Source organism: Bombina bombina, chromosome 3 (genome assembly GCF_027579735.1).
Source record: "Bombina bombina isolate aBomBom1 chromosome 3, aBomBom1.pri, whole genome shotgun sequence".
Classification (NCBI taxonomy): domain Eukaryota; kingdom Metazoa; phylum Chordata; class Amphibia; order Anura; family Bombinatoridae; genus Bombina; species Bombina bombina.
The window spans coordinates 299,492,784-299,509,944 of NC_069501.1; the positions used below are offsets into that span (position 1 = coordinate 299,492,784).

The following is a 17,161-nucleotide window of genomic DNA, read 5'->3' on the forward strand; positions in this document are numbered from 1 at the left end:
TATAACTATATATTTTACCCAGGCTGTACTATGCAGGTTAAGAGACAGGGATAGGCAAGGTGTCCGTACACGGACATTGGTGTCCGTGACTAGTCCTTGCAGTGTCCGCCACAACCTTAGTATATCTTTTCTTTCTGATTAAATAATAGGAATAAAATATGTTGTGTGAATAAAGTTATTGGCTTGTCAAGAGACTGCTAGCAATATTGGGTGATAAGTTATGGAATAAATGAAGCCTGAGTGAAATACTGGATGTGTATCGGCATCTGTATAATAACACCCGACTCTATACAAAGACACAGTAGTGACACTGGCACATGCGTATAGCCAGACAAGGGCTGGTTATAGGGTCAGTGGTATCTGCATCAGTATAATAATACCCAGCGCTAAATAATGACACAGTAGTAACACTGGCACATGCGTATAGCCAGACAAGGGCTGGTTATGGGGTCAGTGGTATCTGCATGAGTATAACACCCAGCGCTATATAATGACACAGTAGTGACACTGGCACATGGGTATAGCCAGAGGAGGGCTGGTTATAGGATCAGTGGTATCTGTATCAGTATAACACCAAGCACTATACAAAGACACTGTAGTGACACTGGCACATGGGTATAGCCAGAGGAGGGCTGGTTATAGGATCAGTGGTATTTGCATCAGTATCATAACATCAAGCACTATACAAAGACACAGTAGTGACACTGGCACATGGGTATAGCCAGAGGAGGGCTGGTTATAGGATCAGTAGTATCTGCATCAGTATAATAACATCAAGCACTATACAAAGACACAGTAGTGACACTGGCACATGGGTATAGCCAGAGGAGGGCTGGTTATAGGATCAGTGGTATCTGCATCAGTATAATAACACCAAGCACTATAAAATAATGTTTTTAATTTCAAATGTACCTTGGTGTCCTTAACTAAGGTCTGTACTTTTGAAAATGTCCACCACAACCTTTGTCTGTGCCTATCCCTGTTTCGAGAGCTGAGAGGTAAGAGGGGGAGTGGTTGGGCAAGTTATCAGCACCAGAATACAGCTACAAATGTGTTCCAACTGCCTTTATTTGGCTTTTTGTAGTTAAACAATATAGCAATAAGTTTGTGCTGATTTCTCTTGAGCATTCTCATACACTTCTCACTTCCATTAGTGGTGAACACTTTCCTCTTTATGTATTTAAGTTCACATCACTGTTAGTTGCTTATAGCAGGTGCTGTGGTTACTCAGAGAAGGTGGGAGTGCGGGTACATTTGAGATATACTGGTTATTGCACATTGAAAGTTAATGCGAACACGTTAGCGCAATCACAATTTACATGATTACCACAAACTCAGAGCTCTGGTTAACTGTTTCATAAAACAAAAACGTTTCACAAAACACATCAAAAATACATTGAAAAGTACATACACTCATAATAACACTATCTGATAAAAATTGTTAAAAAAAATATTGCAAATAAAAGTTATAAGGGATCAAAGATATGAGGTCTCAGGTAGAAAAAAAGGCAAGTAAAGGGCTTTAACATAGAGATACATACATATACATGTCTAAAATTGATATGTATAGATGGAGTATAAATATGAGGTAACACATAGGCCAAATTCCCTTAGTCATTCATCACAATGGATAAGACCAAGGAATATAGCTGTGATGTGAGGCAAAAGGTTGTTGTGCTTCACAAAATGGGAAGTGGCAATAAGAAAATAGCAAAAGCATTGAAAATGCCAATTTCCACTATTAGGGCAATAATTAAGAAGTTCCAGTCAACTGGAAATGTTATGAATCAACCTGGAAGAGGACGCATGTCTATGTTGTCTCAATGCACTGTAAAGAGAAATTTTTTGAGTTTCTAAAATATCTCCAAGGAGCACAGCTGGAAATTTGCAGAAGTCTCCAAAACTACAATCCGATGGCACCTACATCAACACAAGTTATTTGGAAGGGTTTCAAGAAAAAAGCCTCTACTCTCATCTAAAAACAAACTCAAGCCTCTTTAGTTTGCCAGACACTACTAGAACTTCAAATGGGATCAGATTATATGGTAAGATTAAACCAAAATAGAGCTTTTTGGCAATAAACATCAGAGGTGGGTTTGGCGCACACAGAGAGGTAGCTATATGGAAAAGTACTTCAGGACCAGATTTATATATGGTGGTGGCTCTTTAATGTTTTGGGGCTGTTTTTCTGCCAGGGGACCTGGACATTTTGTTAGGATAGATGGCATCATGGATGCTATCAAATATCAATAGATATTAAATGGACATCTGACTGCCTCTGTCTGAAAGCTTAAAATGTGCCATGGTTGGATCCTCCAGCAGGGCAATGATCCAAAACATACATCAAAATCAACACAAATTCCCATGACTTGAACTCCAAAGAAAACCTGTGGGGTAAACTTAAAGGGACAGTATACACCAATTTTCATTTAACTGCATGTAATAGACACTACTATAAAGAATAATATGCACAGATACTGAGCTAAAAATCCAGTATAAAACCGTTTAAAACCTTACTTAGAAGCTCCCAGTTTAACTCTGTTAAAAAGATTGCTGGAACACCCACTGCAAGTGCTTCAATAGCAAAAAAAGCAGACACTCCCCCTACCCCTTCCTCTGCATATAAAAAGACTCTTTACACAAATAGGAGCAAGTTGGAGTAGGTATACATCAGTATTCTCCTAAAACTTTGGGGCTTGGTTAGGGGTCTGAAAATTAGTGCAATGTTATTTAAAAATAAGCAAAACTATACTTTAAAAAAAAAAAAAAAAAAAAAGCTGTATAGGCTATATGCATGGATCATCTACAAAACATTTATGCAAAGAAAAATCTAGTGTATAATGTCCCTTTAAGAGGAGAGTCCATCAGCATCGACCTCAAAATTTGAAGGATATGGAGAGATTGTGTATGGAGGAATGGTCTCAGATCTCTTGCCATGTATTCTCCAACCTCATCAGTCATTATAGGAAAAGACTCAGAGCTGTTAGCTTGGCAAAAGGAGGTAGCACAAAATATTGACTAAAAGGGTGCCAATAATTGTAACACACATATATTTAATAAAGATATTTTTATTTTTTATAAACCTGTGTTGTGTTTGCAATTGTTTGATATCCATAAGAGCAGAGCATTTATGTGTATTTTTGTAACCAAAGATCAAAACGTTATACAATAAAGGCAATTTGTCACAGTCTTCTTTGCTCATATTTACCAAGGGTGCCAATATTAGTGGAGGACACTGTATATAGAAATATATATTTTGAAATATAACGAACATTTTCTTCTAAGTGAAGATAATTGGAATGTAACATATTTACAGATAAAACACAGTAAAACATAGAACAAATATTGCATAAAACGTATTTGAGTGGAAAAAAAGTGTGTGTATGTATATATAATATATACACACACACACACACATATATATATATAATTATAACCGTGTAATATACCATATACATTTTAATCCTTATATTGTTATATATTTTTATCAAACAGTGTATATATGAGTGTAATAATTTTTTTTAATGGAAACAGGTCCTTATGTAACCAGCTTTATACTGTAGGTTGTTTGACAAAATATTTGCACATATTCAGCCAATAGGATGCAAGCAGCTGATTTAAATTTTTCAGCCAATAGGAATGCAAGGGTACCCCTATATAAAATGGGTACCTTGCATTCAACTTGAGTGTGCGGCAGGCGATCGCATGAAGAGGACCTCTGTCTACGTGCCTCTGTCATAAAGATATAAGATGGCCCTGCGAAGGACGAAGATGGAGCCATCTGGATCAACTTCTTTTGCATTGGGATGAAGATGTTTTGCCGGACTTCGCCAATGGTGAGTACCAATTTTGGGGTTAGTGTAAGGCTTTCTTTTTTCTTTTTTCTTTTTTTAGATTAGGGCTTTTTTTTTATGGACTGCAAAAAAAAACGAAAGCCCATACGAATGCCTTTTTCAGGGCAATGGGTAGATTAGGTTTTTTTAATGTTGGGGGTTTGGAGGTTGTAATGTTAGGGGTACTTTGTTTATTTTCTTGGCAAAAGAGCCGTTAACTTTAGGGCAATGCCCTACAAAATGCCCTTTTAAAGGGACAGGAAACCCCAAAATGTTATTTCATGATTTGGAGAGAATATACAATTTTAAACAAATTTCCAATGTACTTACATTATCAAATTTGCCTAGTTCTCTTGTTATCCTTAGCTGAAGGAACAGCATTTCACTACTGGCAGCAAGAGGAACACATATAGTCAGCCAATCATAAAAGACAAATATGTGCATGCACCAATTAGCAGCAGCTCCCACTAGTGTAGGATATGTGCGGATTCTTTTTCAACAAGGGATACCAAGAGAACAAAGCACATTTGAAAATAGAAGTGAATTTAAAAAGTGTCTCAAAATGACATGCTCTATCGGAATCATTATAGATTCATTTTGACTTTCCTAACCCTTTAAAGGGACAGTCAAGTCAAATAAGGCATGTAATTTTAAACAACTTTCCAATTTACTTTTATCACCAATTTTGCTTTGTTCTCTTGGTATTCTTAGTTGAAAGCTAAACCTAGGAGGTACATGTGCTAATTTCTTAGACCTTGAAGGCCGTCTCTAATCTAAATGCATTTTGACAGTTTTCACCACTAGAGGGTGTTAGTTCATGTGTTTCATATGGATAACATTGAGCTCATGCACATGAATTTACCGAGGAGTGAGCACTGATTGGCTAAAATGCAAGTCTGTCAAAAGAACTGAAATAAGGGGGCAGTCTGCAGAGGCATAGATACAAGGTAATTACAGAGGTAAAACATGTATTATTATAACTGCAAAACTGGGGAATGGATAATTAAGGGATGATCTATTTTTAAAAACAACAAAAAATCTGGTGTTGACTGTCCCTTTAAGGGCTATTGGTAGTTTATTGATAAATTAGTTGTTTTTTTAAAAAATTGACTGTTTATAATCTTTTTTCTTTTTTAAAATGTGTACAGTACCAATCAAAGTGTTTGCGTTGTGGGGGTTGTCGGTTTAGGTGTTAATAGTTTTATTAGGTACTTTGCGTTGTGGGCGGTTTAGGTGTTAATAGTTTTATTAGGTACTTTGCATTGTGGGGGTTGGCAGTTTAGGGATTAATAGTTTAAATAGGAACTTTGTGTTGTGGGGGGACGGTGTTTTAGGGGTTAACAAGTTTTATTAGTGATTGAGATGTGGGGGGATGGCGGATTAGGGGTTTTGAATGGTGTTTTGACGTGTAGGTTTAATTTTTTTATTCCAGTTTAGATTTTACGGGTAAATTCAACATTTATTTCATTTTTAGTTACATGTGCAAGATGATATACTTGCGTAAGTTACTGGCGACGCCAGAAATGTGTAGTTGCGCACATTTCTAAACCTTGACAGTTTTTCCAATTTAAGGAAATATATAATCTGGCGGCACAGGTTATGTTATTCACCCGATGTGCGAGGTGAATTTATGGGCGACATGGGTTTCAGCAGTTGTGCTGAAACTTATGCCACATATGTAATCTCGCCCTTAGTTTGCGCTTGTGCGGTCACATTTACTTTCAACTTGCAATAAGCTACACAATTTTAATATTGCATGCATGCCAATGTTAGCATCCTACTTGTAATCTAGCCCAAAATGTGTTTTCTTACCATAATTTAATGATTTTTTATATTTAATTATAAGTTACTATACTGAATTTAGTAGTAAATATACTCTTACATTAAGTAAGTTATTTTATGATTCATATAGACCGTACAATTTTATAATTGACTTTTAGTATCAAGTTTGCTTAATTGTCTTGGTTTTCTTTTGTTGAATGGGCAGCAATGAACTGCTGGGAGCTAGCTTAACAAATTTGGTGAGCCAGTGACAGGAGGCATGTATCAACAAATCAGCAGCTAGCTCCCAGTAGTTCATTGCTACTGCTGTGCCTACCTAGGTATGCTTTTCATCAAGAAGTAAATAGGAAAGTTATTTAAAATTGTAAGATCCACCTAAATCACATTGGGAAAATGTAGGGTTTCATGTCCCTTTAATTAAATAACAAATTAAATAACAATCAGTCTATTTAAGAAACTTTAAAGTACAAAAACAAGATCTAATGGTGCGCAAATCCAACCCCTGCACAAACACTAATCTGCTCCCATAAAGCAGAAAAAGAAACAGTGAAGTGATAGTAAAAAAGTGTGTATGTGCACTAGCAGCTATGGGGATATGCGTGAACACAACCTATATTAATATTCTCTATAATAAAGGTATTGGTATGCCATCAATATGTTCCCATTCACAGAGGAACTACTTTTTAGCTTTAAAACACTCTGCGCAGAGTTATAGGTATTGATACAGAACGGATCTTCTTTCTGAGACTACCAACGTAACGTGTGACGTCACCAGCTGTACAGAGCTGTACGGACACCTGTGTCTTACCAGGAGAGGACGCATCGAGCTCAGAGAAGAGCAGGTAGGCACGTAGAGGTGTAGCAGCCCTGTAGCGTGGTTGACATACACACTTTTCATATGCTATTTATGTGACTTTTCCATACACTTATCTGGATACGGAATAGTGATACTTATATCACAGGATTGGGACTTTTATCAAGAACCCGGCAAAGTAAAGTTTTTTACAAAATACAGGTTGGATCCTGAATATCACATTGTGATTGAAACTCTATCAGGAATTAGAGACAGTTCTACCCGCTATATACTATATACACATTGCCTCTCCTTGTTTCTCTCATGTTCATATGAACATTTTAGTTTGTTTGACTGACAAATAAGTGACTGTCGCATATATTAAGAGATATACCATTGTCTCAGTAGCCATCCATTTTTACGGCTAGATTTAGAGTTTGGCGTTAGCCGTCAAAACCAGCGTTAGAGGCTCCTAACGCTGGTTTTGGGCTACCGCTGGTATTTAGAGTCAGTCAGGAAAGGGTCTAACGCTCACTTTGCAGCCGCAAATTTTCCATACCGCAGATCCCCCTACGTCAATTGCGTATCCTATCTTTTCAATGGGATCTTTCTAACGCCGGTATTTAGAGTCGTGGCTGAAGTGAGCGTTAGAAATCTAACGACAAAACTCCAGCCACAAAAAAAAGTCAGTAGTTAAGAGCTTTCTGGGCTAACGCTGGTTTATAAAGCTCTTAACTACTGTGCTCTAAAGTACACTAACACCCATAAACTACCTATGTAACCCTAAACCGAGGCCCCCCCCACATCGCCGCCACTCTATTAAAATTTTTTAACCCCTAATCTGCCGACCGCACACGGCCGCAACCTACGTTATACCTATGTACCCCTAATCTGCTGCCCCTAACACCGCCGACCCCTATATTATATTTATTAACCCCTAATCTGCCCCCCACAACGTCGCCGCCAGCTACCTACAATAATTAACCCCTAATCTGCCGACCGCACCTCACCGCTACTATAATAAAGTTATTAACCCCTAATCCGCCTCACTCCCGCCTCAATAACCCTATAAGAAATAGTATTAACCCCTAATCTGCCCTCCCTAACATCGCCGACACCTAACTTCAATTATTAACCCCTAATCTGCCGACCGGATCTTGCCGCTACTCTAATAAATGGATTAACCCCTAAAGCTAAGTCTAACCCTAACACTAACACCCCCCTAAGTTAAATATAATTTAAATCTAACGAAATAAATTAACTCTTATTAAATAAATTATTCCTATTTAAAGCTAAATACTTACCTGTAAAATAAACCCTAATATAGCTACAATATAACTAATAATTATATTGTAGCTATTTTAGGATTAATATTTATTTTACAGGCAACTTTGTATTTATTTTAACCAGGTACAATAGCTATTAAATAGTTAAGAACTATTTAATAGCTAAAATAGTTAAAATAATTACAAATTTACCTGTAAAATAAATCCTAACCTAAGTTACAATTAAACCTAACACTACACTATCAATAAATTAATTAAATACAAATACCTACGAATAAATACAATTAAATAAACTAACTAAAGTACAAAAAATAAAAAAGAACTAAGTTACAAAAAATAAAAAAATATTTACAAACATTAGAAAAATATTACAATTTTAAACTAATTACAACTACTCTAAGCCCCCTAATAAAATAACAAAGACCCCCAAAATAAAAAAATGCCCTACCCTATTCTAAATTAAAAAAGTTCAAAGCTCTTTTACCTTACCAGCCCTGAAAAGGGCCATTTGTGGGGCATGCCCCAAATAATTCAGCTCTTTTGCCTGTAAAAAAAAACATACAATACCCCCCTCAACATTACAACCCACCACCCACATACCCCTAATCTAACCCAAACCCCCCTTAAATAAACCTAACACTAAGCCCCTGAAGATCTTCCTACCTTATCTTCACCATGCCAGGTTCACCGATCCGTCCTCCGAAGTCTTGATCCAAGCCTCCGAAGTCTTCATCCAAGCCCAAGCAGGGGCTGGCGATCCAAGCCCAAGCAGGGGCTGGCGATCCATAATCCGGCTGAAGTCTTCTATCAAGCGGCGGCTGAAGAGGTCCAGAAGAGGCTCCAAAGTCTTCATCCTATCCGGGAAGAAGAGGAGATCAGGACCGGCAACCATCTTGATCCAAGCGGCATCTTCTATCTTCATCCGATGACGAACGGCTCCATCTTGAAGACCTCCAGCGCGGATCCATCCTCTTCGTTCGACGTCCAACTGAAGAATGAAGGTTCCTTTAAGGGACGTCATCCAAGATGGCGTCCCTCGAATTCCGATTGGCTGATAGGATTCTATCAGCCAATCAGAATTAAGGTAGGAAAATTCTGATTGGCTGATGGAATCAGCCAATCAGATTCAAGTTCAATCCGATTGGCTGATTGGATCAGCCAATCAGATTGAGCTCACATTCTATTGGCTGATCGGAACAGCCAATAAAATGCAAGCTCAATCTGAAAAAAAAAGCCAGCGTAGCTAACGCACCCCTTTGGCCGCAGAACTCTAAATCTAGCCGGGAGTTTCTTATTTTATCTATTGATGTTTTTATGACCGGTCATATATGTGTGTATATTTACGTTTTAAGGTATATTAGAACCTTATCTTATGTTTATAAATTAAATTTTTGTACTTTTTATGTGTCATATATTTATTGTATATCTTATTAGACAATCAATTTATTATCTCACATAACTCATAGAATGTCCATCTACCTTTATTATAGAGAATATTAATATAGGTTTTGTTCACGCATATCCCCATAGCTGGTAGCGCACATACACACTTTTTTACTATCACTTCACTATTTAATAAACTTTGCCATCTGGCGTACCTATTTGAGGACTTCTTTTAAAAATTCACAGTCAATTTTAACTTAATTTAGGTTTTGAAAAAGGTCATTGTATGGGCTGAAATGCTTTACCTTTATTTTTATCTTTTATTTAATTTGCCAATATTTTATAGCTCGAGGATGTCCCCACCTGGTACCAAGGTATCTGGTTATCAGCCAGGAAAATATCTTCAAGCAGTGGTGTTAGTTACATAATCTTTTTTTTTCACTTGTTTTGTTATATGATCTCTCTATCCTTTTTAATGAGTTCAGCTTAATTGCTAAATTATTACACTATCCATAATTTTCGTTTAATTAAAATTAAACTAATAAACATAATTGGTATTATATATCTCCTTTTTTTAAAAGTGTAGTGAACAACTAAATCCTCCATCCTTCCTTTTTATGTAATCATGGACCTAACTGATATTTACAGGATCTCTGGGACACCTAGCCCAAAATAGCTGCAACCTTAAATTAATCTTGTTTACATTGCATTCAGTTCTTCAGTCTTAACTAAAGCCATCATTTGTCATCTTAAAACCACCAATCGTGATAGGCTCCATGGAGGATCAGGGTTTTGGGATTACCTTGGATAAGAGCAGGTAAAATAACCATGTTTACTAATTAGCTAATTATTTCACCTGTGCGCCAGTTCAGATATCCTCAAAATGAAATGTGGCCTGTAAGGGAGGCCTGAGAACAGGTTTGAAAACCAGTGTTATAGAAGGATGCACATATCCAGACCTTTCATCAATTATAAATCCCTGTGCCTTTGTTAACACTTTAACAACTTCCTTATTTAAATGTAATCTTTGCACAATTAATTTGTTCCATTTACAGTGGTGCTCCTTCATTTTTAAAGTGTGACTGTTGTTATTGTCTTTGTTGTAATGGATGACAGGGAAAGAAATAATGAAGTCTGGTAAGAAGAGGTCTTCATGGAAGACTTGCAGCCAAAAAGCCATATGTCTGTGTGGAAAAAGGCCAAGCAAGTATGAATGAAAACACAGGAACTGGGGGTGCGAAAAAATGGCAGCAGGTGATCTGGACTGATTAGTCAAAATTTGAAATATTTGGCTGTAGCAGAAGGCAGTTTGATCCACCGGACGCCATCTTGGCAAACAGCGACCTACTAAGAAAACATTGTATGGAGATCAGATCCAGTTAGCTGGTGTCAGCTTGTGGGAAGGCTGAGAGGTCCCTGTCTGATTGAATAGCACCAGGAGGTGCTTCATCGTTGTGAGTAGATTTTATATTCGTTGCCATTTTTACTACCATTGTATTGCATTACGCTATGTGGCACCCCTGTTTCTTCTAGATGATTGACCTTGTGAAGAGTCTGTTGGACCAATCTACTGGGAGCAGTGGGAGCCTTTTTTTGGACTTCTGTTACCTTATTTCCTCCTATTGAGTATTATATGAATATCATTGTATTACTGCATTGCGTATGTGAATATCACTGTACCGTCAGATGCTCTTTAATTTATAACATATAGTTGAGTGGGAGAGCGCCTCCATTTGATTAAAATTTTTTAGCCCGTGGTGCTTCTATTTTTCAAAGCATTTTTACTTTACAGCATTTTTTCACACCTGCCTAAAACTTTTGCACAGTACTGTGTATGCATGTATATATGTGTGTGTGTGTATGTATGTATGTATGTATGTATATATATATATATATATATATATATACGTGTGTATGTGTGTATATATATATATATATATATATATATATATATATATATATATATATACCTGTGGCATTTGGGATTTTCAGTAATTAGTCCACATATCATTTTGTATACCACACAACACCTCAACACTACCTCCCGACATAAATATGTCATGAAGAAAATATTACATGTTAATTGTATCATATAGAGGTTATTTTAAATATATTTTCTTGTTATTTTGAAAAATAGATGTTCTTGCACTAGAAAAAAAATACTTTTTTCTTTTTATATTTGTGTTTAATATGTCATTATCCACCAACAAAAGTGTGGGTGTTGCCGTTATCAGCCACTGAGCAGTATATTCCTACGAATGAGTTACATGCAAACACGTCCATTCTGTTAGTTTCTAAATCAATTTAGCAGCTTTAACATAACTTTTAAAAACTTAACATTTTTAAATTGCACTTTTTTTGTACTCTTGATATATTTTTAGCTTAATGTCCATTTAACTATAATATTGTTATTCTTTTATTATTATTGTTACCATAGGTTATATTTTATCCAATCATTTCTAAATTGCTTATGGCATCAGAAATTATTTTCCTAGTGTTCTTAGAGAGTAAAAAAAAATATTTAAATTTGCATTGTCAGTCATAAATAATGTATAACAATCTAATTGATTACATTTAGGAAACTGGAGGGCCCAGATCATCAATGTTCATCATTACATCATTAGCAATTATTTCACAGATATAAAATGTATTTGAGTAGCCCTTACAATGAAATAACTTTGTTATTCAATTAAAATATTTGGCTGCTTTTCATTCAAAGATCTTAAAGTCTGTTGTTCTCAAGCACTTGTTTTATATCTGACGGTCAGCTCTGATCTAGGAAAGCTATGTAATGTTGTCTTGTGTTTGCATTCTATTCCTGTAACTGTGAGTTATGATGATAGCATTTGGCCCAGAGCTGTGATACACATGTCAGACTGTAGCAATGACTAATCAGGATGTTTACTATAGTCTTCTAAATTCAGTAAGATTGTCTCTAATCCGTGCCTGTTGATTTGATCTTTAAACAAATGCTTACAATCAGAGTGGCAAAGGGTCATCCAGCAAGTTTTGTAGCCAGAAGCTACTTTGGTGCAGTTCTAATCAGAAGACTGAAAAGAAAACTTCCATCCCACATCTTCAGCAAGATGTTTGCTTGCAGGAAAGGAAACCTGTTTATGATTTCTGGATAATACAAGTAAGAATTAATAAGAGGCAACTGAAAAAGAAGGCACAGAATTCAACAAAGCACAGCATCTATAATGAGGCTGGGTCATCAGCTTCCACAAACGGTAGCTAGAGGTGAGGAAAAGTAACTTTTAAAAAAACTGACATTACAGACCTAATTATTTTACATATTGCTGAAAGGCTATAAAATAGTAGCTAAAGATTTCATTGCACAAGTGAAGACTATTGCTAATTAAACAAAGAACTGTATTGCCGTAGGGTCAGCACTCATTATGCATTATGAGTTACTTTTTGGCTTTCTGCAAGTCCCATCGTGGGATGGTTTTTACACAATACCAGCTGCTCAGAGCTCAGAGACACTTGTGTGATGTTTCCTTAGTAGTTGATGGGCATGAATTTCCTGCACACAAGTCACTCTTGGCGTGCTCCAGTGACTACTTCAGAGCAATGTTTAGAGAGTACACAAAGGAATCTAAAGCCTCTGTTATATACCTTAAAGTTATTTCAGCCCCAGGCCTGCAAATCATATTAGATTTTATCTACACATCATGGTTATCACTTTCCATCAACACTTTGGAAGATACTTTAGAAGCTGTAAGTTATTTACAAGTATTAGATGCCATACCATTGTGTAACCAGTTCTTGATCAACAATTGTGACTTAGAAAACTGTTGTTTTTTTGCTAATATTGCAGCAAAATTCTATCTTTTAGATGCTTTAGCAAAGGCTGAAATGTTCATTATCAATAATTTATGGATCTTGTTACAAGATGATATAGAACAAACAGAATTACTTGAGTTAAATTTAAAGTCACTGAGTAACATTATAAAATCTGATGATGTTCCACGTTTAAATGAGCAATGCATGTTACATTTAATGCTAAAATGGCTTCAGTATGATAGGAACAGACTTGTACATACTAAGGTTCTGTTTGAGAATATACGATTTGGCTTGCTATCTTTAGACTCTCTGCGGAAATTATATACTCAAACGGAAGTCCCACTTACAGCATCTATTAAAAATATGCTCATCAAAGCCATCAACTATCACTCTTATCCTTTAAAACAACCCCTTTTGCAAGAAAAGTCCACCACCTTACGGAACCAGAAAGGTTGGATACTGCTCATAGGAGGAACTGCAAATGGGACATTTGTGGAAAATGTTTTAGGATTTGATGTGTACACTCATAGATGGAAATCTGTAACAAATCTAAAACAGAAAGTTCAAAGCCACTGCACTTGCGTAATTGGAAACTTTCTCTATGTGCTAGGGGGAGAAACTCCAGAAAAATCAAATCATGACACAAATAACCTATCTTTGTCTGTTACCAACAGAGTTTATCGCTATGATCCAAGATTTGACCAATGGATGCAAGTCTCTGAAATGTTAGAGACAAGAGCTCAGTTCTGCTGTTGTGTTGTAGATAACTTTATATATGCAATAGGAGGCAGAAATAGCCAACAGTCCATCTCTTCATCGGTAGAGGTTTATGACGTTAGCAGAGATACATGGGTAAAGTCTAGAGAACTGCCTTTTAAAATGTATGGTCAAGCTGGTAGTGTTCACAACAATATAATTTATATTTCTGGTGGCAAGACTGCAAACCAAGTGAACAGCAGTAAGGATGTGTATTCATTCAGTCATTTGAATGCTCAATGGAAAAAACAAGCTCCAATGACTATAGCAAGGTTTGGTCATCAAATGGCTACTGTAAAAGATTCAATCTTCACTTTTTTAGGAATCTACGAACCATTTTCTGACATAGAAGAATATGATCCATTGCATAATCAATGGACCCGTTTGAGGCCACTGGTATTTGACAGATTCTGCTATGGTTTAGTAGTAGTGGAACAAACAGTGCTTCTGATTGGAGGCAAAAAGTGGCAGGATTCTCAAGAGGTACCAACCCAGAATATTGTTGGTTATGATTCAGAAAATGATTGCTGGGAAGAAATATGTTCAATGGCTTTTCCCTTCAGTGGTTTACAATGTGCTATTCTCCAACTGGCTGATTCAACAGAAAATGACAACACAGAGGAAAATATCCGGTCACAAACTAAAATGAGATAAAGTAACAAAAGTCTGAAGGTTTTAAAAAAAAAAAAAAAAACATATTGCACAGACCGCTGGTTTTCAAACCTGATCTTAGGCCTCCCTAACAGGCCAGATTTTAAGGATATCTGAACCTAGAGCACAGGTGAAATAATCAACTGATTAGTAAACATGGTTATTTTACCTGCTCTCACCCAAGGTAATCCTGAAAATCTTGCCTGTTGGGGAGGCCTGAAGACAGGATTAAAAAACAGTGGCATAGACGCATAAGGGCTAAACCAAAAGTAACCAATTTAAAGGGCTAGTCAAATATTTTTCCCTTAATGTACAAATATACTTTTACTGAGTGTGCCTGTCACATGTTTGTAGTACAGAACTAAAAATTACTTAGAAAAAACCCTGAAAAAGGATTAATTGAATTGAATAATATTATAGCAGCATAAAAAGTTAAATGCACCTCTCTTACATGAGAAAATGCTACCTGTCTTAGTAACTTTACAAGAGTTGTTTGTATGTTTCTACAAGGTTGTAAAGGTTCTAGAGTAGTGCTGCAGGTGATATGCAACTCACATTTATTGTATGATTACACTCAGACCTCAAAGAGAAAGGTAAAGAAGGGAGAATGGCATTAAAAAATATATCAAAGTAGGAACAGATTGTAGAAGATGAGGGTCACTGATTTGTGCCCATTGCCCTTTGATATGTTCAAACTTTTGCACCTCAAAATGTAATAGTTTAAGGACACCCTTGGTTGAAATATCAGTGTAGACTTTGTAGACCAATAGACTTAAAGGATAGACCTGTACCCACTGGCCTTTAATGTGGTAAACTTTTGTACAACAAAATGTAATAGTTTAAAGGGACATGAAACCCAAAATTGTTATTTCATGATTTAGATAGAATATACAATTTTAACCAACTTTCTAATTTACTTCTATTATCTAAATTGTTTAGTTCTTTTGGTATCCTTTGTTAAAAAGTAATCCTAAGTAGGCTTGGTAGCTGGGACCTAGCTGCTGATTGGTGACTGCGTATATATATGCCTCTTGTCATTGGTTTACCTATGTGTTTAGCTAGCTCCCAGTAGTGCATTGCTGCTGCTTCAACAAAGGATGCTAAGAGAATAAAGCAAATTTGATATTAGAAGTAAATTGGAAAGTTGTATTCTCTGTCTGAATCATAAAATAAAAAAAAATTGTGTTTCTTGACCACCCTTGGTTGGAATATCAGTTTTCACTTTGCAGACTAATAGATTTAAAGGATTATTGGTTTAGTAAATATCATAAAATTATAGGCTGCAACAATCTAGTTTATAAATGTATTTGATTTACTAACAATAATGTTATGGGTTCAGTTTACTTTTAATGCTGAATTTTAAAATGGAAATACTGTTGGTGCAATATAAATGCCCTTGTAAAGTATTTATTTATGAATAAATATCTTTACAAGTATGCTGCCAACGGAATCATTAATGGAAAAGCAGTTGTGATATCCCTGGGAAGTGTAAACAGAAATAAAAATGGAGCTGTTAAGAATTTTTTTTTATAAGAAGTAGTTTGTTTAAAAACACTGAATCCAGCAAATTAGTAGAAATGATGTGAAACATTTGGATCATAACGTCCAAGGATTATGTAATGCACAACAGATTATAGATTATTCCTTGAAGTAGTGATTGGCTGCTAATTCTGTCTAAATGGATGTGATTAGAATATTTCACCCATGTATTATATACTTATTTTATAGAATTTGACCTCTTTTCTGACAGTGACCTAAATATCTAAAAATATTGTAAGAAGATATACACATACTAGTTTTTCCCACATTGCACTGTGCACAATGCTATGCATAACTTGTTATTCCTGCTTATTGATACCTAACACATAAAAAGCATTTGTATTATTGCCAATGAGCCACCACATTTTATGAACTTTGTATTTTGAATTGCACAATTCATCTTTTTAAACAATTTTAGATGGCAAAAGACCCAAATAAATGTTGGCTCACCAGCCCATAAATGTGTCAAGACTGTTGTTGCAATTCCATTCAAGTTAATTGATTTTAAACCTAGAGTCATTAACAGAGCTTGATGCATCACTCAAAAACTATAAATGTGTTACTGAGGTTTATTTTTAATTTCTATTATTTTTATTTTGTAAAATTGCTGTTTCTGTGCTGAATAAACCTTTTTTTTTCTTCCACGTGGACATTGTCCCTATACGTCAGTGAACAGTAAAGTCCAGGAATCAGATGTAAACAGTCATGCACTGCCTATAAGTTGATTTAATCCTTTTCATGCAAAAAATAAATACAAATATTTTAACTTGCTTAATTGCTTTAGACACAATTCTCCTTTGTCAAAAACAAAAGGAAAAGGTCTAAATGATGATTGTAATAAGCTAAAAAACAGTTATAAGCCAATATCCATAGATACAATGCCAATCTGACTCACAAAATAAAAACACAGTCTACAGCAGAATTTTTATTATTTTAAAAAATAGATAATCCCTTTATTACCCATTACCTAGTTTTGCATAACCAACACAGTTATATTAATACACTTTTTACCCCTGTGATTATCTTGAATCTAAGCCTCTGCAAACTGCCCCCTTTTTTCAGTTCTTTTGACAGACTTGCATTTTAGCAAATCAGTGCTCACTCCTAGGTAACTTCACGTGCGTGAGCTTAATATTATCTATATGACACACATGGATTAACACCCTCTAGTGGTGAAAAACTGTCAAAATGCCCTGAGAGAAGAGGCGGCCTTTAAGGGCTTAGAAATTAGCATATGAACCTCCTAGGTTTAGCGTTCAACTAAGAATACCAAGACAAAGCAAAATTGGTAATAAAAGTAAATTGGAAAATTGTTTAAAATTACATGCCCTATCTGAATCATGAAAGTTAAT

The 17,161-nt window shown here is 35.8% G+C and overlaps 1 protein-coding gene across 1 annotated transcript; it reads left to right on the forward strand.

Moving 5' to 3' along the window:
• Positions 1–11,974: 11,974 nt before the first annotated feature.
• Positions 11,975–16,274, forward strand: KLHL34 (kelch like family member 34). Its single transcript, XM_053706378.1, has one exon. It carries the CDS (start codon positions 12,483–12,485, stop codon positions 14,271–14,273), a length of 1,791 nt encoding a protein of 596 aa, XP_053562353.1. The 5' UTR covers positions 11,975–12,482; the 3' UTR covers positions 14,274–16,274.
• Positions 16,275–17,161: the final 887 nt, after the last annotated feature.